General features: G+C 40.0%; 1 protein-coding gene across 2 annotated transcripts in view; it reads right to left on the reverse strand.

Annotated features, from left to right (window-relative positions):
- Window positions 1-22,382, reverse strand: part of VSIG1 (V-set and immunoglobulin domain containing 1) — a 62,971-nt gene extending 40,589 nt beyond the window's left edge. Inside the window, exon 1 of one of the 2 annotated variants that reach the window (XM_023202997.1) lies at window positions 22,337-22,382. In XM_023202997.1, the coding sequence (XP_023058765.1) occupies window positions 22,337-22,343 (7 nt within the window). In that variant the 5' untranslated portion in view covers window positions 22,344-22,382. Of the gene's footprint in view, window positions 1-22,234 lie in introns of both variants that reach the window. The other variant, XM_023202996.1, reaches the window with a different exon arrangement.
- Between the last annotated feature and the right edge of the window lie 818 nt (window positions 22,383-23,200).

A 23,200-nucleotide genomic window follows, 5' to 3' on the forward strand; every position in this document is an offset into this window, starting at 1 on the left:
TACTCAGGAGGTTGAGACAGGAGAATCGCTTGAACCTGGGAATTGGAGGTTGCAGTGAGCCCAGATCGGGCCACTGCACTCCAGCCTGGGTGACTGGGGAGCAAGACTCTTGTCTCAAAAACAAATACAAATGAACAAACAAAAAATTACCTAGAAATTTATAGCCCATATGTGAAGTACCTTAGTTAACACATTCTAGGTGGTTGATGGGGGGCAATTATAAGCCCCTAAATTTGCTAAAGTCAATTCCAGTGCCCTTTGTATTTATCTTACAGTTGTGCTGTCCAATATCGCAGCCACAAGCCTCAAGTGACTTTTGAACGCTTGAAATGTGCTGTAAGTGTAGCAAGCACATTAGATTTCAAAGACTTAAAATGGAAAAATATCATTAATTCTTATGCTGATTATAGAAATAATAATATTTGGGATATAGTGGGTTAAGTAAAACATATTACTAAAATGTAAAAAAAAAAATAGCTTAGAAGACGCTAAAATGATCTGTCTTATCCACACTACCACCTCTCTGACCTCATCTCTTAGCATACATCCCCCCCTCACTCTGCTCTAGCCATACTGCTCTCCTTGTTGAATCTTCAACTAGCCTGGCACGTGCCCACTTTTAAAAAGGCATTTATGGCTGCATAGTATTCCATGGTGTATATGTGCCACATTTTCTTTATCCAGCCTATCATTGATGGACATTTGGGTTGGTTCCAAGTCTTTGCTATTGTAAATGGTGCTGTAATAAACATACGTGTGCATGTGTCTTTATAGTAGAATGATTTATAATCCTTTGGGTATGCACCCAGTATTGGGATTGCTGGGTCAAATGGTATTTCTGTTTCTAGAACCTTGAGGAATTGCCACACTGTCTTCCACAATGAGATCATGTCCTTTGCAGGGACATGGATGAAGCTGGAAGCTATCATTCTCAGCAAACTAACACAGGAACAGAAAATCAAACACCACATGTTCTCATTCATAAGTGGGAGTTGAACAATGAGAACACATGGACATAGGGAGGGGAACACACACACCAGGGCCTGTCGCGGGGTGGGGGGTCAAGGGGAAGGAGAGCATTAGGACAAATAGCTAATGCATGCGGGGCTTAAAACCTAGATGACTGGTTGATAGGTGCCACAAACCACCATGGCACATGTACACATATGTAACAAACCTGCACGTTTTGCATATATATATATAATGGAACTTAAAGTAAAATAAAAAAAGAAAGATGAAAAAAGGCGTTTATATTAGCAGTTGACTTTGCCCGTGACACTTTTCCCCTAGGTATCAGCAGAAATGACTCCCTCATCTTCTCCAGATCTTTGCCCACTTATCAGTTTTCAGCAAGGTTACACAATTTCAAATTGTAACTGTCCCCACTCCAGCCCTCCCAATCCACCTGCTTCTTCCTTTTTTGATAGCACTCATTACTTTCTCACATAATACACAATTGACTTATTGTTTGCTTCACCACCCAGCTAGAATGTAAGTTTCAAGAGAGTAGGGATTTCTGTCTGTTTTGTTCACTATTTATCCCGAAGGCATAGAACTGTGCTTTACACACAGTAGGTACTGAATAACTATTTGTTAAATTGGTTAATTTATGAATTTGGATTTAATCCATTTGGATTTTTTTGTGTGTGTATTGTGTGGGATAAGGTGAAATGTTTTTTAAATGTCCTAAATAGTGGCAAATCATTACCCTTTGATGAAGATTTGCTCTTTGGAAACAGCTAGATCACTTGAGGCAAATTCTAATTAATAAGGTGGTAATCAAGTGCAGTAATGCTGCTTCATGGTCAAGAAATGAGGTATAATCATAAAGTAAAGAGGCTACTGTCTTTGCAGGCCTTGGGAGCTGACTTAGAAGGCAGTCTGGGGTTTTCGAAAGGCAGTCCAATGTCATTCTTATGGCATCAGCATGAGAGAGAAACAGAAACAGGGTAGATGGGGAAAATCTGAGGCTAAAGCTTTTTCATATATTTTTTTTGATCATCAAAGTAAGCATCAAAGGAAAATCAGAATTTATTGATTGAACTTTCTTATACATATTTTGCGGTTTTGCATAATTTTTTAAAAATCTGAATTACATATGGAAAGGTGAAATCTAGTCAGTGCTTAGAGTCTAAAGATTTTAATTCATTTATGTTGGAATGGTTCTAAAGAAGGTGTTTCAAAAACCCCTTGGGCAATAACAACACCATTGAGGCTTCATTACTTTTTCCAACTGCCTGCCATGCATCTCCTCTTAAAGGTCCCCCTGGCACTTCAAATCCCACCTCATACAACTCTCTCTCTCTCCAAACTGGCAAACCTGTGCAACTTTCCAACCACTGTTGCTGATGCCCTCATTATAATAACTCTTCACTGCAGTATTCTTTGACTCCTACTTTTATTCACCCACCATTCCACCAGTATCAATTCCTACTGATGATAGATCTGAAACTTCTCTTCAGTCCATCATCTCCTTTCCATCTCATCTGCCATATTGTATAGTTCAGCCCCTGTTATCTCTCATTTAGACAGTTGCAGTAGCCTCCTGATCCATCTCCTTGCCTCCAAACCTCCTCCCTTTCATTCATCCTTTATAATCCTACCAGATTATAAGTTTTCCTAAAGTCCAATCATACCATCCTTATACTAAAGAATCTTCCATGACTCCCCATCATCCTTTTCCTTAGACATAAACATTTTAATCTAGCATTTAACTGGTACCCAACCTGCCTTTCCCATCTATCTTCTGCTATTTGTAACAACAACAACAACAAAAGTCAGAGCTGGCAGAAGTCTTACAAATGGTCTCCAGACAAAACTGAATACACTCTGTTACCTGAACGTATCCTCATTTTTCCACCCTTGTGCCTTCACATAGGCGATTCCATTCCCTTCTCCTAGATTACTCACCCCAAGTCTAATTGTCAAAAATTCTACTCATCCTGTGAGCCTCACCACAATTGTTCACTCTTCCATGGATTGTCTACTGATTCCTACAGGATGTGATCTCACACTTACAGCATAATTTAATACCTCTCACACAGCACTTAGAGTAAGCTGGGCACAGTGGCATGTGCCTGTAGTCCCAGCTACTTGGGAGGCTGGGGCAGAAGGATCACTTAAGCCCAGGTTTGGGGTTACCATGGGCAACACAGTGAAACCTCCATCTCTGAAAAATCAGGTGAAGTATAGTCCAAGCTGTTCATGTACTGGCCCTCTTCGTGGCTCTAAGATTGAAAGCTTCTAAGGAGGATAGGAACAGGGTTTTAGTGATTTTACATGCACATATGCGCATGTGCTTATTTTGAGCCAGGTATTGTGCTAAGTGCTTTATATGCATTACCTCGTTTAATCATCTCAACAGCCTTATGAAGTAGGTAGTTTCAACTCCATTTTTTAGGTGAGACAGTCGAAGCACAGAGAAATTAAACAATTTGCAGAAATCTCATAGATAACAGGTAGACTCAGGACTCATATTCTCATCCCTCTTAACTCACCTCAGATATTCCCATTATGTAGCCCATGTCCTATTTCACACATGCAGTTAGGTAGTGTTCCCTTCAGTGGATGATACCTACTGGCTCCGCCTCCCTGTTCTTTATTGCATATGTCTACAGTGAGCAGCTATTTTTATCTTGTTTTACCAGTTCCCAGTTGTGCAATGGCTGCTGGTCGTCCTCCTCACAAGTATGGCTGCTGTTGGTCAAGGCTTCAGTTCCCAGTAGCCACCTTATTTCTAAAACTGAGGCTTATAAAAAATTTTCAGAAGATGACATAAACACCAGGGCCAGGACCTCAGCCCAAGTCAGTAGACTCCAGAGGCTGTGCTCTTAACTTATGGTTAACTTACTGTGGCTTTAATGACCTGGCATGGTATTGGCACATAAAAAGTATTTAAGAGATGTTTGGTGAATTCATGTTTTCAAGTTCATGATCTCTCAAAGTGACTATTTTGAAGGGTAACCCTCATTTGGATGTGCATAATCTGGTATATTTATTGAAAAACAAACCCCAAATTGTATCATCATCACCGTCAATAACAACAAACTTTCTTATTCCATATTAAGACTGAATTGCTTTAGAAACAATAAAAGAAGAGGAAGCAGCACATAATTCTACAATTCTCTAAACCAAGAGTTGGGAGTCCCAGACTAGGGACTCTCCCAGTAAGAGAAACCCAAGTGAGCTCTGTGATGTTGTTATGCAGTGCAAGTTCCTCTTCTCCCTACCATCCTCACGCATAAGGACAGGAATTTTTCTCAGCGATGAACCTAATATGACCACACGTCCCTAAATGTGGCCTCTGGACACCTTGCTGGGAGTCCTCCAGAGGCCTTCAGAAAAGTGCCAGAAGTGGATCTCAGTAAGGCTGTGAAGCAGGGGAATTTCAAGGGTGTATTGAAGGAGGGCCATGGAGGTTCCTGTCATCTTGAATTTGGAATAGCTTTGTTTCCTGTTTTAGAGGAAGAACCATGCAGAAAGCTCTCCTTTGGCAAGTCATGTTTTAACAATAAGTATGAGTCAGCTTGTGTTGAGTAGCCTGGGATTGCTTACCTTGTGATAGTAGGGAGGCTGGAGTGGGTTAGTACCAGGAACTCTATGTTAACCGATAGTGTGACTCAACCTATTATGTACATTGAACTGTTTGGGGAAGCCTACTCCTAGGCAATTTGTGTTAACGCACTGTACAAACACATGTCATAGATTGCCTGGAAAAAATCACATGCATGTGCAGTTGCAGCTCCCCCAACCCCTATTCAACACAAAGAGGTCCTAGACCCTCCAATTCTTTCAATTCTGGAGAGGTTAAACTTGACCAGAGCCACAAAAAAGTCACATTCTATTTCTATAATTGCAGTGCCTTGCATTTTTTAACTGGTCCTATCCAACACTTCCTAAAAATGCCATACCTGAGTGAAATTAACCCTAAAAAACAGACATCTTTTTGGAGCCAAGAAATTGAAGCATTTCACAGATACCAAAGCTGATTAATGGTACCTGTGACACAGTGATAAGAGCTACTAAATGCTGATGACACACTAGATGACAGTAAGGCCCTGACTGAAGCATTTCTTACGCATTATGTTTCACAATAATCATATGAAGGAAGTATTAGTTATACTCCTCATTTTACAGATGAGGGAAATGAAGTCCAGAGAGGTAAATGACTTGCCATTGGTCACACAGCTTGTAAGCAGAAGACCAAGACTTGAGCCCAGGTGGGATGGCTCCAAAGCCCATGCCCTTACCCATTATGTGATATGACCTCCCGACAGTGGGCAAGGGACAGTAGAATACATAGTCAACCCAATTCCTGCTCCCCAGGGTCACACTCTTGCTGGAAAGATAAGACAAATACACACAAAATAGAGATTAATACTAAGAAGTATTATGATTATGAATAGCTGCATTATGCAACACAGAAAACAAATAAATACAAGTACAGGAAAGAGACTGTGGGTCATTGCATAGGATGTCTGTGAACCTTCAAATACTCATTGCTCATTGGGGTCCACCTGGCAGGGGAGATGAATTCGGGGAAGATTTGACCATGAATTTTGAAAGTGAGAATCTAGAATGGACAATAAAAGAAAGAAAAAGAAAGAGAAACAGACAAGTAGCATTTCAGAGACCAAGAATGGCAGAAAGGCAGGTGGCAAGATTGGTTGTATGTAATGGCTGGAAAATATCAGTGTTGGAAATATCTTTTTAAAAAAAAAAAGAACAAAAAGAATTGTTACTGTAATCCCAGCACTTTGTGGGGGCAAGGCAGGCAGATCACTTGAGATCAGAAGTTTGAGAACAGCCTGTCCAACATGATGAAACCCTGGCTCTACTAAAAATACAAAAAAATTAGTTGGGTTTGGCGGTGCATGCCTGTAATCCCAGTTACTCACGAGGCTGAGGCAGGAGAATCGCTTGAACCCAGGAAGCAGAGGTTGCAGTGAGCTGAGATCACGCCACTGTACTCCAGCCTAGGCAACAGAGCAAGAATCCATCTATAATAATAATAATAATAATAATAATAATTGTTAAGACGGGAGTTAGGCATGAAGGAGTGTACAAAGTAGACACAAAAGCAGGAGAAAATGACAAAGGTGGTAAATTTTGTTTTATTAGGTTAAAATCATAAGGAGCAAACAAAAGGACTGGATGTGTGTGTTTTTTATTGTTGGTCATTTGTCTGTCTGGTTTTAGTCCTGTACAGTGTTTGCATATGCTTTGTTTCCACTGTCTTTGGTTTTAACAAGAGGCAGCATAGCCTAGTGACAAAGAGTATGGACTCTAGAATCAGGCAGCTTGGCTTTAAACTCAGACTCTGCCACTTACTGCCTGGGGGACCTTAGGCAAATTATTTAATTTCTTTGTGCTTCGTTTTCCTCATCCACAAAATAAGGTATAATAAAACTTACCTATAAGACTGTTATAAAAACTATATAAGTTACTATTTGTGAAGTGCTTAAAACAGTGCCTGCAGACAGTAAGTGCTCTCGATATGCTTGTGGTATAAATGCAAAAGCAATTCATTCCTAGCACTGAAATGTGGGAAATTTCTAAAATCATTGTGTAAAGATCTTTCTATCAAAAAATAAAAATTAAAAATTAAAAAAAAACGCCTGGTAGATGTGGCCATCCAGGCAGATGGCACCATGGCAACAACTGACAATATCAGAGTAGTGGCTGCTGCCAGCTCCCACAGTCCCCTTCACTCCCTGCTGCTTATGCCTGGCCCACTTTCTGTGATCTTGTGACTCCTAGTTTAAAGTGAAAGAAACATCTTGGTTCCTAATATGCCTTTATATTTTCAAAGAGAGCTCATAAAGGAAGCAATTTGGGTCTGGAACCCAGACCTGGCTGAGTTCAAAGGATGCTCTAATCCTTAGAATTCATTAGAATTCAAGATAAAATATCTGTCCTCCTCTCCCAGCCAGGGTCCCCCTGACCTGAGATGCTGGGTCACTGGGCTATACAAGCACCCCCATCCCCAAAACTTCCTCCACTGCCTCAAGTCTTCCTGCCCCGTTCAGCCCTTCTGATAAGAAGGAAGACTTAGGACTCCCACAATCCTTTGCAGCAGCAACTCTGGGGGAAGGCCAGAGCCGAGATTAGCAAAGCAAGAATGTGCAGTCTTCCTCTGAGTTGCCAGACAAATAAATTGTGTCCTCCTTTTTCTGCTTGTTTAGTGGATTCAACTTTGCCTCACGATCTAAAAAAAATCCACAGCTGAGGAGTTATTTACACAGCAACTAGCCCTAAACCAAACCATGAAATTAACTAAGTATTTCTTCAGAGCCCTCATCTCTTAAGGCTTTTTTTTCAGGCAGTGAGCTTTCTAATTTCCCCTAGCTCTTCGTGGTCTGGAGCTGCTTGGGAATACTCAGTAGTGAGCCCTAGATCAGTCTCCCCCAGTGGTTTTTTAACAGTCTCAGCTCCTGTGTCACTCCCCCGTTGGAGAGATGCCTTTCCTTTCTGCTCTCCAAGAGGATGACTGAGCCCCGTCTGGGTAAGGCAGACAGTCAGGCCTGCTGGTTCCTTTATCCCTGGAGACAGTCTCCCACCTTTGTGGGGAATGACTAATGGCAGAAATGTCAGGACATGCAGGAGAAAAGTGTAGAGGGAGACGTTCAGGAGAAGAGACATCGGGGCTTCAGTCAAACCCCACTACCTGTACTGTTTTTGAATAAGCAGCCCAGCTGTGCTTACACCTGGGTACAGTAGCATGAGGAGGGTCACAAAAGACCTACTGCCAGGATTAGAATTCAGGTAGCCCACCATGCAGAAAGCGTTAAGACACAGAGGCGACCTAATAGTGCTAGAACAAGTTCAAATCCTTCATTTCACAGAGCCCCAAACCTGTCCTGGATCTCACCGCTCATTGTAGCCACAGAGCAGAGAGTAGAACATGGGTCTCCTGACTCTTTTGGTGTGACTTCCTGGGAGAGGGAGAGATGCAAAGGAGAGAAATTTGAGAATGGTTTCACACAGCAGCGTATCTGATGAATAACAGCCCCAGAGCCCTTTCCAACTGGGCGGAGGTGCACAGCCTGGTCCCAGCTCCAACCAGCAGGAAACGACTTTGGCCAATTTCCACCAGCTCATGACCCTCCCAAGGCAAACAGTGCCTGGTCTCCTGTAGGACCTGCATCTGAGAACCTTGTGGGAAGGGCTCTGAGTAAGGAGAGAACTAAGGAAAGCATCTATCTGTAGGGAAAGCTGTTTTGTCCTACATGTAACTCCTTGGAACTACCACCACTCACCCCAGCAATATTGAAATTTCTTACCACATTATTCAGCAAGGGTATGTGTTCAATGGGTGGTTGGATAAGTTGATGGCATACAGTCTAGACCTCCATTGCCTCTATGACCTTATCTCCCACCACTGTTTGCTCAGCCCTCTGTAGCCACTCTGGCCTCCTTTCTATTCCTCAAACATGGTAAAAATGCTCCCACTTCAGGGCCTTTGCATTTGCTGTTCCGTCCATTTGGTATGCTCTTCTCCAGTTGTCTGTAGGGTTTTGCTCCCTCTCTTCCCTCAAATATTTGTTCAAGTATCACCTCCTCAGAGATCCCTTCTCCAGTTGCCCTATGCACCTGTCACCCTCAAACCTGTTGCCCTACTTTTATTTTCTCCACAGAGCATTTATCATCATGTTACATTACAGTACATATTGTGTTTAGTGTCTTTCTGCACTAAAATATGAGCTCTGTAAGGGCAGGGACTTTGTCTGGTGTGTTCATTCCTGCATCCTCGTCACTTAGAACAGGGCCTGGCACATAATAGGTGCTCAATAAATATTTACTGAATAAATGGATGCATGGATAGAGAAGCGCATAGATAGGTGCATGTTTACATATACAAAAGTGGCTTTGTAAACATATATTCAGTCCATTTATTCATTTTCCTAAGAAATACTTCTTGCATTCTTTTATGTCTCAGCCTTCCCACCCAGTCTAGTGGAAAACAAAGATGAGTTGACATGAAATGTCAGTACAGCAGAGTAAGTACTATCCAGGGTTTGTAGAAGCACAAGAAGAAACTGGTGAAAGCTTGTCAAAGGAGATGGCTCTTGAATAACAGAAGATGTTAGTCAGGAAAAGAAAATTGAAGTGGGGATGTGGAGAAGGGCACTTGAAGCAGAGGGAACAACATGTGCAAGAAAAAGGCTCCTCTGGGGAACAGTTTTACCATATGGGGCCAGAGAATGGCAGGGAAGGAAAGATGTTGGTAGAAGCAAGGCTGAGAACGAAGCAGAGGCCCTAATTTGAGAGCCTTGCCTGCTGTTATAAGTATCCAGTTAAGCCTTTAAGTCAGTATGGCAAACTTGCCAAATGCAGAGATCCAATTGTACACCATGGTGAGTATACTTAGTGATGACATACTTTAAAATATCATGTTGTACATGATAAATATACACAATGATATCTGTCAATTTAAACAACAAAAACACTATAAACATTTAGTGTACAGATGTGTATAGTTTGACCTATAAAATTATTCCTTTAAATTTGGTGGCCAATATTTTAAACACTAAAATATTTCACATAAAAATCCAAAATTCTTGCTTTTCTTGAAATACCAGAATATCACACCCAACCACGCCCACATGGCTATGATTGCCAACATCTAAGCAGGAGTTATCTCCACTAAACCGAGCTTTGGCTCTCCAGTTTGTCAAAGCCCCAAACTAGCCTTTTTCAGTGATTATGTTATGGTTGATCCTCAACCTCTGGTATGGCCAGGAAGTGGCAAAGCTTGGGATTTGAGCCTTTCTCCATAAAGCCCATACTCTTACCCAGTACATGATTAATGATTGCCACACACAAAAAAAGACACTCCATAATACTGTATTTGAAGAAGGAACATGCTCATTCCATTGTCTCCTACTGAAAAGTATTTGCCTCCGTTTCTACCCTGGCAAATCCTGCCCTGTCTCTCAAGGCCCAGCTCAGGTGCAGCCTCCTTCATGAGGCCTTCCCTGATTTCATGCTCCCCACCCCAACAGGTGTGGCTAAGGGATGGAGGACATAAAGGCAACAAAACAGGGATATGGAGGAGTATTTGAAGGGCAGATCGTTGGGATCGTTAGAGCTGGGCTGTAGGTAGAAGAAAATATCGGAGGTTTGAACTTTGGATTTGTGCATCTGAGTGGGGAGTGCATACATGGTGGAAGCTGAGAGACAACTATAAAAGAATTAAAACAGACCATAGTTTTTCCTTGCTTGAAACTTTGTCTCCTTTTGTTTTATCTTCTTGTCTTCCTTTTTTTCCTTCCTATGTCTCCACTTCCTGTACCTTAATTGGCATTAGACAACTCACCAGCTTACAAAGATTACATTTGAAAGAACTGTTCTGACAGTACCAAAATGAGATTGCACCAATGATCCTGAGAAACCAGAACAATTTCCAACCATTCCAGCTAGAAGTTTTGCAGCGGTTACAGATAAAGAAAACTGCAAGCTGGGACAAGACCACAGTCACAGAAGAGATGAGGAGTCTCCTCTGCTTGTCCTATGAAAACCCGATCCTACTTTGGCTCAAGGAGTTACTTAACATTGAGTTGCTTGTTCCCTGATGCACATCTACTGAATAAAGCCTCTAACCTCTATTTGAGTCACTTTAACTATTTTGGTCCTTAACAGTTTTGTTACTGACTCAGATTGGGTCTGAATAGACCCTTGAGCCTACTGAGGTTTCAGGTAAAGACAGGATAAACTGAGGGACCTTCTTCCTCCCTTCTTGGAGGGCCCTATTGGGTCAGATAAGTCCTGTTCCCACTCAGGTGCTCCAATTTTTTGTTGTGTCAAGGAAGTTCCATGTTTTGATTCTTTGGAAGGGTTAACCTATTTTCTGACTAAAGTCATTGCCTCTACTTTCCTCTTGTCTTTCAGAGTTGTCTGGCCTTTCAGGTCTCCAAGAACAGAGAATTAGATGATGATCATGATGTAGGACCAGGCCCTTCTCCTTTCTTCTGCATTGAACCTTTTTTGTTATGAGCTAAGTGGTATGACCTCAAGGAAGACAATTTTTAGCTGTGGTGGTTCATTTGGGACTCTTGGGACATGTCACAGCGCAAGCATTTGCATGATTCCTTAGAGCAAAAGGAAATCAGATAACATATTCACAATGGACAGCTTTCCTTAAGCCGTAAGAAGCAGCTGAGGAAAGAAACAATTCAGAAAGATTCCAATCTGTTGAGTCTTCTTTTAAAACATCCTCAGCCGTCTCTCCTCCAAAGATCTCCTCCTTTCTATCTAACTCTATTTCTTCCCCTTACAATCTGACTTTCTCCTGGTCTCCCTCCTCTTCTGCTTTCTGTCCTCTGCTCTCCTCTCTTTCTCCTCCTTTTCCCCTTTCTCACCTTCCTCTCACCTTTTGACCCATACCTTCACCCTCTCTGGATATGCAAAAGCCAAATAGAGAGGAGAAAGTCTTTTAAAGGCAATTGGTGAAGGTTTTCACTCTTCCATCGACTGAGGAATAATCCAAACCTGTCAGCAAGGGTGTGATAAGTCTGTTTCCAATTTTAGGGACCGATAATAGAAAGCACTTTTAAGGAATGCTCAGGGTTGGGCATTAACACTAACACTCCAACAACAATCTGCACCTTCTTTACTAATGGACTTAACCCTGATATATCAGATACTATTCAGAAGCATAAAACAGGCTGGCAGACCACATCCACTCATGATTTACAACACTTTGAGTTCGGCAGACTTTAAACCAGTATTTTGTGGAAAGCATAGTAAATAAGGTGAAAATCACACCGCAAACTTATGTCATTACAACTTGAACAGCCTGGGGGAAATAAAAAGGCCCTCCACAATTAAAACACAGAGAGACACAGACACTTGCAGATATTGCAGAGAAAAAGACACTGGACCTGCAATCATCCCGCTGTAACAAAGAAACAAGACACTCAACTAGAGTTGCTAGATTTAACAAATAAAAATGAAAAATATATGAATTTCAAATAAATAAGTAATATTTTAGCATAAGCATGTCCCATGAAATGTTGAGTACACACTTGTACTAAAAAATGATTCATTTCTTATCTGATATTCAAATTTAACTGCATTTCCCGTATTTTATCTGGCAACACTATACAGGTTACTCAATCTGAAATAAAGCAATTCTCCTTCTCCAAGGAAGGTACCCTTCAAAATCCTCGATTGTCTTTGGATCAGTAAGGAGAAATAACTCTATTTGTTTGTGAATGATTATCCAAGCTCATTTTTAGTAGACCCTGGAGACACACTCTTCATCATTAATTCCTTCTAGTTTCCTACCATCCTTCCTCAGAATAATTTTAAAAAGCTCAGTATTGGGACTTACCTGTTGACCATATTCACTCCCTCTCTCTAACCCTTTGCTTATCTCTTTGGGATCCTTAACCTCTCAATATATCTTTCTCTTCTGTCTTCCACCCTCCCTAACCTATACAGATGGACCTTTTGGCTCAATGGGGAACTACTATTAGATGTATATCCAAAGGTCTTTTTCTTGATCTCTCAGTCTCTCGTGACCCAGTACACCATCCTATGGTGGCTTCCCTCAACTCCTATGCACTCACTCTTAAGTCCTCTATTCACTTCATTCACTGCATTCAATGAAGCCCTCTCGTACGTCTCTCAGCTTCTCAATCATAATCTCAAAGACTTACAATTTCCCTGATCCTCTGCCTTGATCAAATTGTAGGTAACTTGCTCTTATGTTCACCTGATTTAACCTCGTCTCAAGAAGACTATCTCAGAAACTTTGTTTATAAAAGGAAATATTGTAAGGACAAATTTGTAAGAATAATTTACTGTTTAAATTACTATATAAAAGGACAAATTTGTAAAAATAAATTACTGTTTCCTTAGGCCCAAGTTCACTATCTAAGCCATGGTATATCCTAGGGAGGCAAATTCCTCCTGGTGGATAGGAGTAGGGTCATTCAAAATTGCCCTTGGCCTATAACCAAAAGACAATTTAGAGGATTTCTATGACTTATAGGATATTGCAGGTGGTAGACTGCCAACTTTTCTGAATTAGCTGGCACCCTCAGTAATATGAATTAAAATGGTATTCCTGAGCTTCTTCTGCCTTGGATGGTCACTACAGAGTTAGCCATTGACCAACCCAAGGCATTTCATTTTGGGTCACCCCAAAATTATACTATCATTTTTTGGTTTATATATAAAAGGGATGGTCAAGATCTTGGAGTTTTATCTTAGAAACATGATGGAAATCAGAGACTCATTGGGTATTACAATATTGCTCTCCATCCAGTAGTTAAACATATCCCTCTTGCCTGGGGGCAGTAGCTGTCACTGCATTTAATCTTCGGGTCACCTTTTCACCTAATGGTACCTAAAGAAACTCAGACCCTTCTCATCACCAAAGCACCCAACATTTCTCTGCTTCTAGACTCATTTCTTATGAATTATTGTTTCTGTCCTCAGCTCACACCATCATCTATATTAGGAGTCTATAGGAATACTGTACTCTTTTTAAGAAAATTGAGATACGATTCACATACCATAGAACTTATTCTTTTAAAATGTACAATTCCGTTGTTTTTCATGTTTTACAATGTTGAGCAACCAACATCACCATCTAATTTCTGAACATTTTCATTTTCTCCCAAAAAAATCGTTAAGCACTCACTCCTCATTCTCCACTTGGCAACCACTAATCTTTCCATCTTTATGAATATTCTTATTCTGAACATTCCATGTAAATGAAATTATACACTATGTGGCCTTTTGCATCTGGCTTCTTTAACTTAGCATAACATTTTCAAGGATTATCCATGTTGTAGCATGTATCAGTACATTATTTCATTCTTTTTTATGGCCAAATAATATTCCATTATATGTTTATCCATGTATCAGTTGATGGACAAGTGAGTTGTAGCCACATTTTGGCTATGATGAATAATGCTGCTTGAACATTTGTGCATAGGATTTTCTTTGACGATAGGTTTTCAATTCCTTTAGGTATATATTTAGGAGTAAAAATGCTGGGTCATATGGTAACTCTATGTTTAACTGCTTGAGGAACTGCCAAACTGTTCCACAATAACTGCACCATTTTACATTTCTACCAATAATATATGAGGTTTCCATTTTTCATATCCTCACAGTTGTTACTACCCAGCTTTTTAAATTATAGCCATCCTACTGGGTGTGAAGTAGTATTCAAATGTGGTTTTGATTTGCATTGCCCTAATGACTAATGATGTTGAGCACCTTTTCAAGTGTTTATTGGCCATTTACATATCTTCTTTAATAGTGTCATAATCTTAATGCAGCTAATTTATTTTCTATTTCAGAGAAGGTGAAAAATCTCATGATTATTTAACTTGAGAAATTTATCTGCCTCTCTCTGATCTTCTTGAAACTCCTCTACAAAACTCAGACTTAGAATTATTTGTAGATTGGTCATATATTGAGACTGAATAAGCGTATTTTCAAGTTAAGTACGCTGTCACTAATTCCCAAGAGCTTTTTTAATATGACCACCTTCTTGAAGTCAAGTTAGCATAACCAGCTGAATGTATAGGCTTAACGCTAGTCTACCAAGCTAGCAAAGAATAAAAGGGCTCACATATACACAGACAACAGATATGCCTTTGGTATGGTTTATGATTTTAGCATGCTATGGAAACAACACAGCTTCCTAACAGCTTCTGGTACTTCAATAAGCAGCATGAGCACATACAAGCTTTATTAGATGCTTCACTACTCTCTCAAGGAAGTGACTATAATTAACGTCAAATCTCATACTAGGGAACAAACCCATAAAGCAAAAGGAAATGCCCTGTCTGACCAGTGTGCTAAACAGGCTGCTCTCACCACATTCAATTTGTTCAGCATACTATAGATAACCTGGTTACTGCAGATTACTTCCATGAAACTTTTAGCAAATTGCAGTTAAAGCACCAGACTCTGAAAAAAGATACTGGGAGAAATCTGGGTGTTCTCTCCAATCAGATAGGTTCTTATGGAGACACCAAGACTACACCTGGTCTCTCTAGTCTCTCTGAAACAGAGCTTGATGAAAATTTTGCAGGTTATGATTCATAACAGTAAATAAACTTGAAAACTATTCTCAGACAACATTGTTGGGAAAATTTTAAACAGATAAGAGCTGAAGTCTCTAGTGCATGTTCCATCTACAAGATTCATAACCCTGGAAAAACTGTTAAAGTGAGACATAGACAGGAAGGAACCACAGCCTTGAGGATCCTTCGAACATTTACAAGTGAACTTTGTATAACTTCTTTTATTGCAAGGATTTGAATATGTATTCATTACTGTCTTCCTTCTCTCTGGATAGCCAGAAGTTGTTCCTTTTAGCCTTCCTTGTGACAGAGATACTCATTTTACCAGGACTATAATCAAGAGAACTTGTAAGGTGTTGCCTGATGGCCAGAAATTACCCATCTCAGCCATTCAGGAAGAACGTAGAGTGCTAATGGTATTTTAAATAATGTTTATTTTTGTCTAACTTTTATAAGTGAATATGTACATTATTGAAAAATTTAAAAACACAGAATCATCCACAGTCACATCCAGCTTACAGCTTGAAATATCTGTCTAAATCCTTATGTGTGTACACACACAATCGAGCATGCATTTGTATGTGGTTGAGACCATACAGTATGAATCTTTACTAGTTCAAAGAATATCATGAATTTTTATCAATTCAATGTCCCAAAGTCATAAATATTTTGAAAATCAATAATATACAACACCAACTCAATCGGGAAAGAAATGTAATCCTGCCTTCCATGGGGACAAAAATTTCATAAAAGGCAAAAATTATCTGGATAAAGATTTTGGCAGACTTACAATTAAACTACTTTATTCCCTTAATGCTCTACTTAAAATGAGACAAAAACAATAGTGAACAATAAGTATAATGCTTCTAAGGGAATTCATTCTTAGATCTATACTACTAAAATATTACCCAAAAGATATGTTTCCATTGAATTATTCAACAATGTTTGTTTTATATAACAATTATAAACATAAATTCCTCTAATGTACAGCCTGAAAATACATGAAGCAAAAATTGATAGAATTGAAGTGATAAATACATAGTTCTACATTCATAGTGGGAAACATCAATATCCCACATTCAACAATGACTAGAACAAATAAAGAGAAGATCACCAAGGAAACAGAAGTCTTAAACAACAACATGAGCCAATTTGACCTCGTAGATGTCTAGAAAGCAATCCACCCAACAATAGAAGAATAAACATTCTTCTCAAGTACACATAAAACATTCTCCAAGATAAATCACATAGTAAGCCACAAAACAAGTTTCAATGAATTTTAAAATATTAAAATCACATTAAGTATGTTCCTTGGTCACAATGGAATTAAATTAGAAATTAGTAAAAAGAGGAAATTTGGAAAATTCAACACTAAGTTAAAACTAACCACTCCTAAATAGCTACTTGAGTCAAAGAAGAAACCACAAAGTAAACTAGAGAATACTTTGAAATGATGATGATGAAGATGAAAACATAACATACCGAAACTTGTGGGATGCAGCAGAAACAGTACTCAGAGGGAAATCTGTAGCTGTAAATACCTACGTTATAATAAGAAGAAAGATCTGTAATTGATAACCTAATTTTGTACCTTAAGAAACTAGGAAAACAGGAGGAAACTCATCTGAAAGCAAGCAGAAGGAAAGGAATAATAAGGATTAAAGCACAAATAAATGAGATAGTGAACAGAAAACAATAGAAAAAAAACAGTGAAATGAAAAGTCAGTTTTTTAAAAGAACAGTAAAAACTCACAAACTTTTAACTAGACTGACCAAAAACAAAAGACTCAAATTACTAAAATCAGGATTCAGACTCAGGACATTACTACTGACCTTACAGAAAATTTTAAAAATGTACTATCAGAAAATACTATGAACAAATGTATGTCAACAAATTAGATAATCTAGATGAAATGGAAAAATTCCTAGAAACACACAAATTATAAAAATTGACTAAAATTATTTAAAAATCTTAATGTAAAGGAATTGAGTCAGTGTTCTAACTATGTTTTTACAGATTCTGTATTTGTCTGTTTGGCATCCATTAATTACAGGGCCAAACTAGTGGCCAAGTTATCTACATCTCCCCTGCAATCCAGAGCCTATACTCGGAACTACCTCCTTACCTACCTCTCACATATCAAGCCAGCATTTCCCCTGCCCTAAATCAACCCAGGGTCAGGTACCAGACAACTAGACAGAGTTCCTATGTCCCAAAACCCACCAGAATTATTAAAAGTAGCCAACCCTAAGCTGTTTCTCCTGCCTTGCCTTGCTTTTCCTACGGAAACTCCAATAAAGGCTCTGGCATAAGCTGCCCTCATTTCTTTCTGCCTCCTAACCAACACTGGTGCTTCCCCATGTGACCCTGTGCGGCATGGTGCATTCCCTTCTCTTGGGAAATGTAATTAACAAAACTTTTTCAATGGGATTAGCATCTCTGTCTGTTGTCATTTTTTCAGCTCTATAAATTAAAATCCTGTGGGTACAATTGAGACAGTCAGTAAAAAGAATTAAAAAAATGCCAACAAAGAAAAGCCTAGGACCAGATGGTTACACTGCTGATGGTTTAACAAATAATTAAATAATTAAAACCAATCCTTCTCAAACTCTTCCAGAAAACAGAAAAGCAGTTAACATGTTTCAATTCATTCTATGAGGCCAGCATTACCCTGATACCAAAGTCAAAAACTACAAACCAAAACTCCTTATGAATATAGACACAAAATCCTCAACAAAATGCTAGCAAACTCACATGTTAACAGACTATACAACATGACCAAGTAAGATTTATCCCAGGAATACAAGATTAGTTCAATGTATGAAAATAAATTAATGTAATACATCATATTAATAGACTGAAGGAGGGGGCACATGATCATCTCAATAAACACAGAAATAACATTTGACAAAATCCAACACTCCTTCATAATAAAAGCACTGAAAAACTAGGAATAGAAAGGAACTTCCCTAACATGATAAAGAACATTATTTCAGTCCACTTTGCATTGCTATAAAGGGATACACGAAGCTGGGTCATTTATAAAGAAAAGACGTTTATTTGGCTCACAGTTCTGCAGGCTGTACAGGAAGCATAGCACCAGCATCTACTTCTGGTGAGAGCCTCAGGAAGCTTTTACTCATGGCAGAAGGTGAAGTGGGGGCAGATGTGTCACATGATGAGAGAGGGAAGAAGAGAGATGGGTGAAGGTGCCAGGCTTTTTTAAACAGTCAACTCTCACATAAACTAATAGAGCAAGAACTTACTCAGTACCACCTGGAAGGCACCAAGTCATTCATGACTGATCCACCCCTATAACCCAAATACCTCTCACTAGGCCCCATCTCCAATTTGGAAATCAAATTTCAACATGAGCTTTAGAGGGGACAAGTATCAAAGCTATTTCAGGCATCTACAAAAACCCCACAGACAACATCATGCCCAATGATGAAAAACTGAATCATTTCCTGCAAGATCAGGAACAAAACAAAGATATTTACTCTTGCCATTCCTATTTAACATTGTATGGGAAGCTCTAGCCAGGGAAATTAGAAAAGAAAAAGAAAGAAATGACAACCATATAAGAAAAGAATAAAAAGTACTGCTGATTACAAATTACTAGGTCTCATATATAGAAAACCCTGAAATATCCACAAACAATTAGAGCTAAAAAATGAGTCCAGTGAAGTTGTGGGATATAAGATTAATACTTGAAAATCAGTTATATTTCTTTACAATAGCAATGAAAAGCCTAAAAATAAAATTTAGTAAATAATTTCATTTACAGTAGCATCAAAAAGAATAAAATACTTAAGAATAAACTTAACCAATGAAGTGAAAAAACTGTACACTGAAAACTACAACACTTGTTGAAAGAAATTTTTTAAAACCTAAATAAACGGAATGGCATCTCATGTTCATGGGTTGGAAGACTTAATATTGAGATGGCAATATTCATTGAATTGATCTACAGACTTAAAGAAATTCTTAATGAAATTCCAGCTGCCTTTTTTAGAGAAATCGACAAGCTGATTCTAAAAATCATACGGAAATACAAGGGACCAAAAAAAACCAAAGCACTCTTAAAAAACAGCAAAGCTGGAAGATTAACATTTCCCAATTTCAAAACTTACTAGAAATCTAGATTAACCAAAACAGTGTGATACTCTCATAAGGGCAGACATATAGATCAGTGGAATAGAATTGAGTCCAGAAGTAAGCACGTACGTAAATCTCTGGTCAACTGATTTTTGACAAGAGTGCCAAGACCATTCAATGAAGAAAGAATAGTCATTTCAACAAATGTTGCTGGGACAAATGAATACCCACATGCAAAAAGCATAATTTTTGTTTTTACTCCTATTTCACACCATATGCAAAAATTAACTTAAAGTGGGTCATATACCTAAATGTAAGAGCTAATATTATAAAATTATCAGAAGAAAACATAGGTGTAAATCTTTGTACTTTGGATTAGGCAATGTTTTCCTAAATATGACACCAAAAGTATAAGCAATGGAATTAAAAATAGATTGGACTTCACCAAAATTAAAATTTTTTGTCTGTCAAAGGACATTATCAAAAAAGTGAAAAGACAACAAAGAGAATGAGAGAAAATATTTGCAAATCATATATCCAACACTGGTCTAGTATCCATAATATACAAGTACAATTACAGCTCAATGATGAAAAGACAAACAACCCAATTTAGACTTTCCACTTCAAAATGCTGGCATAGAAACAAGCTGGTTCTACTTTCTACCCTCAAAACCAAAAACAAATATACTGCATTGAGATTATCACCAGCAACATCCCATAACTCAAATATGAGGATGAGACAGTTCCCAGAGCAACAGAGAAGTGAAAAAAAACTATGAGCAGAGGTTACAGGATCAAACTTCCATATGTGTAATACCCCTTCTCCCAATCTGCCCAGCACTAAGTGCATAGAAAAATTTTCCCCAATTCATAGTTTCCACACTGGAAAAAATGTGATTGAGGTAAACAACAGCTTCCCATCATCTTAGGTTACCTGACAGGAGACCTGTCTCTGCCTCAACTCATGAGAAGCATTGGGAGTACCTGAAGAGAGGAATATTCCTGTAGACAGCCATAGACAAGTAAGGGAAGTGGGACTGACATCCTCAGCCCTGGAAACTCTGCTGTGTAAATAAGCCAAAAGAGATGCCAAAACAGACTAGCTGTTCAGCAGCACTATGCTGTAAGAGGTTCATTCCACAGATCTCCAGACATGAACCTTCCCATACCAGCCTTCCCATACCAACAGGATATCCTATTTGGGACCTTCCCCATTTTGGACTGGTGGCACCCTGATTGAGTACCAAGAACTGAGGAGGCAAACCTGGACTTAATTAAGGCGCCATCTAGTGCAAAAAAAGAGGCAGTGACCTAGTGGGAAAAAAGAACAACAGGTAAATTGCTAAGAATCTCCAATCAAACGCATCTGATAAAAACCAAAACAAGCCAGACAGAGAAGACTGGTATAAATAACTAATCCTTCACTGCACAGACAGAGAAGACTGGTATAAATAATCAATCCTTCACTGCAAAGACATAGATGTACACACACAAGAAACAACAGAAAACACAAAACCAAGACCTCCTCAAACAGACAAAGCAAGCAAGCAACCAGTGATTTACACCATAATTAGATGATGATACTTAACCTCTCTGACCAAGAATTCAAAATAGTAGCTTTAAGGAAACCCAGTGATCTTCAAGATAACACAGAAAAGCAATTCAGAAATTTATCAGAAAAATTTAACAAAGAAATTGATTCTTTTAAAAAATCATATACGAATCTTGGAACTGAAAAATACTTTTGTTGAAATGAAAAATTTAGTAGCGACTTCCAACAGAAGAATGGGTCAAGCAGACAAAAGAATCAGTAAGCTCAAAGACAGGCTATTTGAAAATACACAAATGGAAAAAGAAAAAAAGATAAAAGGAACAAAGATCACCTACAAGATATAGAAAACAACCACCTGGTGAGGGGTTCAAGACGGTTGATTAGAGGCATCTCTTACTTGCCTCCTCCACTAGGAAAAACCAAAATAGTGAGTAGATAATCATACTTTGAATAGATCATCCAAGAGAATACTGAAATTCAACACAGAAGTGGCAGGAAACACCCAGAGCAAGAAAGGAGAGGGAAGCAAGGCGCCCGCTAACCAAGATCGGCTGGGAGCCAGGAGAGACTCTCCAGTGGGCGGAAAGAATAAGTGAGAGACTCCCAGTGGTTCCTGCTTCAGGCTTCTAAAATCCTAGCAGTGGTAGAGTCCCCCAACCCTTGCTGGTCGAAGACTAACATAGAAAGTTCTCTGGAAACTGTGTGAAGGCCTTGTTTCAGAGGGAAAACTCACGCTGGGTCCCACAAACCCGCAAGTTCTAAGCAGAGTCAGCATGGCACCATTTTGAAAGCCCAATCCACACCAGACTACATGCTGCCTTGCAACTAGGGCTGAGGCAGAAGCCACAGAAAACAATTCTAACCTCCCCTGAAGAGGGGTGGCTGCACATTCTCATGCGCAAAGGACAGATTCCACCGCCTGCAACTGCTACAGCTGCAGACACTGTGGGCCAAGGTACAAGTGAAGCCCATGCTCGTCGACTCTCTGCCTATGGCTGCTCCCAGGGAAGGCAACCTCAACCTGTTCAATAGCAGGGCTGCAGCACAGCCACGCAACCTCCACCTGATCATTCCACTGGTGGCATAGGGCTCACCCTGCCCATGCATACAAAAGCCAGCACTTGTATGCAACACGGCGGGGGGCCTGAGGCACAATTTGGCCAGGCTACCTCCACCCCAGTACACAAGCACATCGGACTCTGCAGATCACACAGCTCAGTTCACCATCGTGGCACCTGAGTAATCCTCCTGGAGTCTGAAGTCAGGCTCACTCAACCTCTGCTATCTCCACAACTGGCACCCACTTGCACATGCCACTTGCAGGTCTGGGCAACAGCCCTCTCAACCCATCACAGCTCCTGCCAATACCGGAGCGGAGCACTTACATCCCAGAAGGTTGTCTCACCACTGGTACTGACATTGCCCATGCTATGCTCTCTGCCCAGGGTCTTGAGAACCTGTTCACTTGCCTGGCCCACTGCTGCCACTTCCGGCACCCAATTAAGCCACCTGAAGGCCCCAAAATTAGCTTACCTGGACACGCTAACACTGGTGCCAGCATATGCTGCCCTGAGGCCCAAGAACAGGAGCACTCAGTGCACCGTTACCACCACGAGGGCCCAAAGACTAGCTTACCTGTCATCCCAGTCCCCAGCAGAACTTCACTGTAACTTCCACTAACAACCACACCCTAAGCCACAAAGGAAATGACAGACACCACCGATGTTGTTTACAGACAAAGAAATCATACAGAGACTACACTACACTTCATGCACCCAGAATCAAAGACAAAGTGCCCTACTCAAGTAACACCACAGGTACACCTTCAAAAAAATGTCCTCCTCTGTGAAAGCAAATTCTAAACATTGGAACAAGCAACTATGTAGATGTAGCAAAAATTTCTTTTTTACTTTGGGAAAAAAAAAGCTAAAAGCAGCCTTTTCAAATTATATACAATACACTAGACCCTCTTAAAGGGAACAGAAAATCTTTCCAAAGTGTATTGGACACTTTCTATTGGCCAAAAGTGGCTCTTTATTTTACTTTTTCTGTCTTCCATTATCAAAGTCTGGTAGAATAAAGACAAAGCATTGGTCACTAGATCCCTGCACTTGTGTTCGTCCAGGGCTCCACACAACTGACTGGTCTGGCAAGTCCTTTATTTATTGTTGCCAGGGCCAGGTGGCATCTTATCCAAATGGGACACAGCAGTGACTCCAAATCCCCAGACCTGAGTGAGCCCATTGTCTAAAGCTGAGGTGACCCAGCTGGCATCCACACTGACCCACCTTCTCAGACCTCAAGGCCCCTCAAAGCCCTCCTAAGCATTTGGGCTGCGGCCATTCTTCCTGCCCCACCATGTCTGCTGCCCAAAGACACCACATCCTTGATGGCCTGACCAGGCTGGGCCAAGAAACAAGCAGCAACAGGCACTGACTGGGCCTAGGGAGGCCACCGGAGCCATCAGGTCACTGAGAAGAGAGTGGGTGGGGTCGCTGC

The sequence above is a fragment of the Piliocolobus tephrosceles genome, chromosome 12, assembly GCF_002776525.5.
Source record: "Piliocolobus tephrosceles isolate RC106 chromosome 12, ASM277652v3, whole genome shotgun sequence".
NCBI classification, from domain to species: Eukaryota; Metazoa; Chordata; class Mammalia; order Primates; family Cercopithecidae; genus Piliocolobus; species Piliocolobus tephrosceles.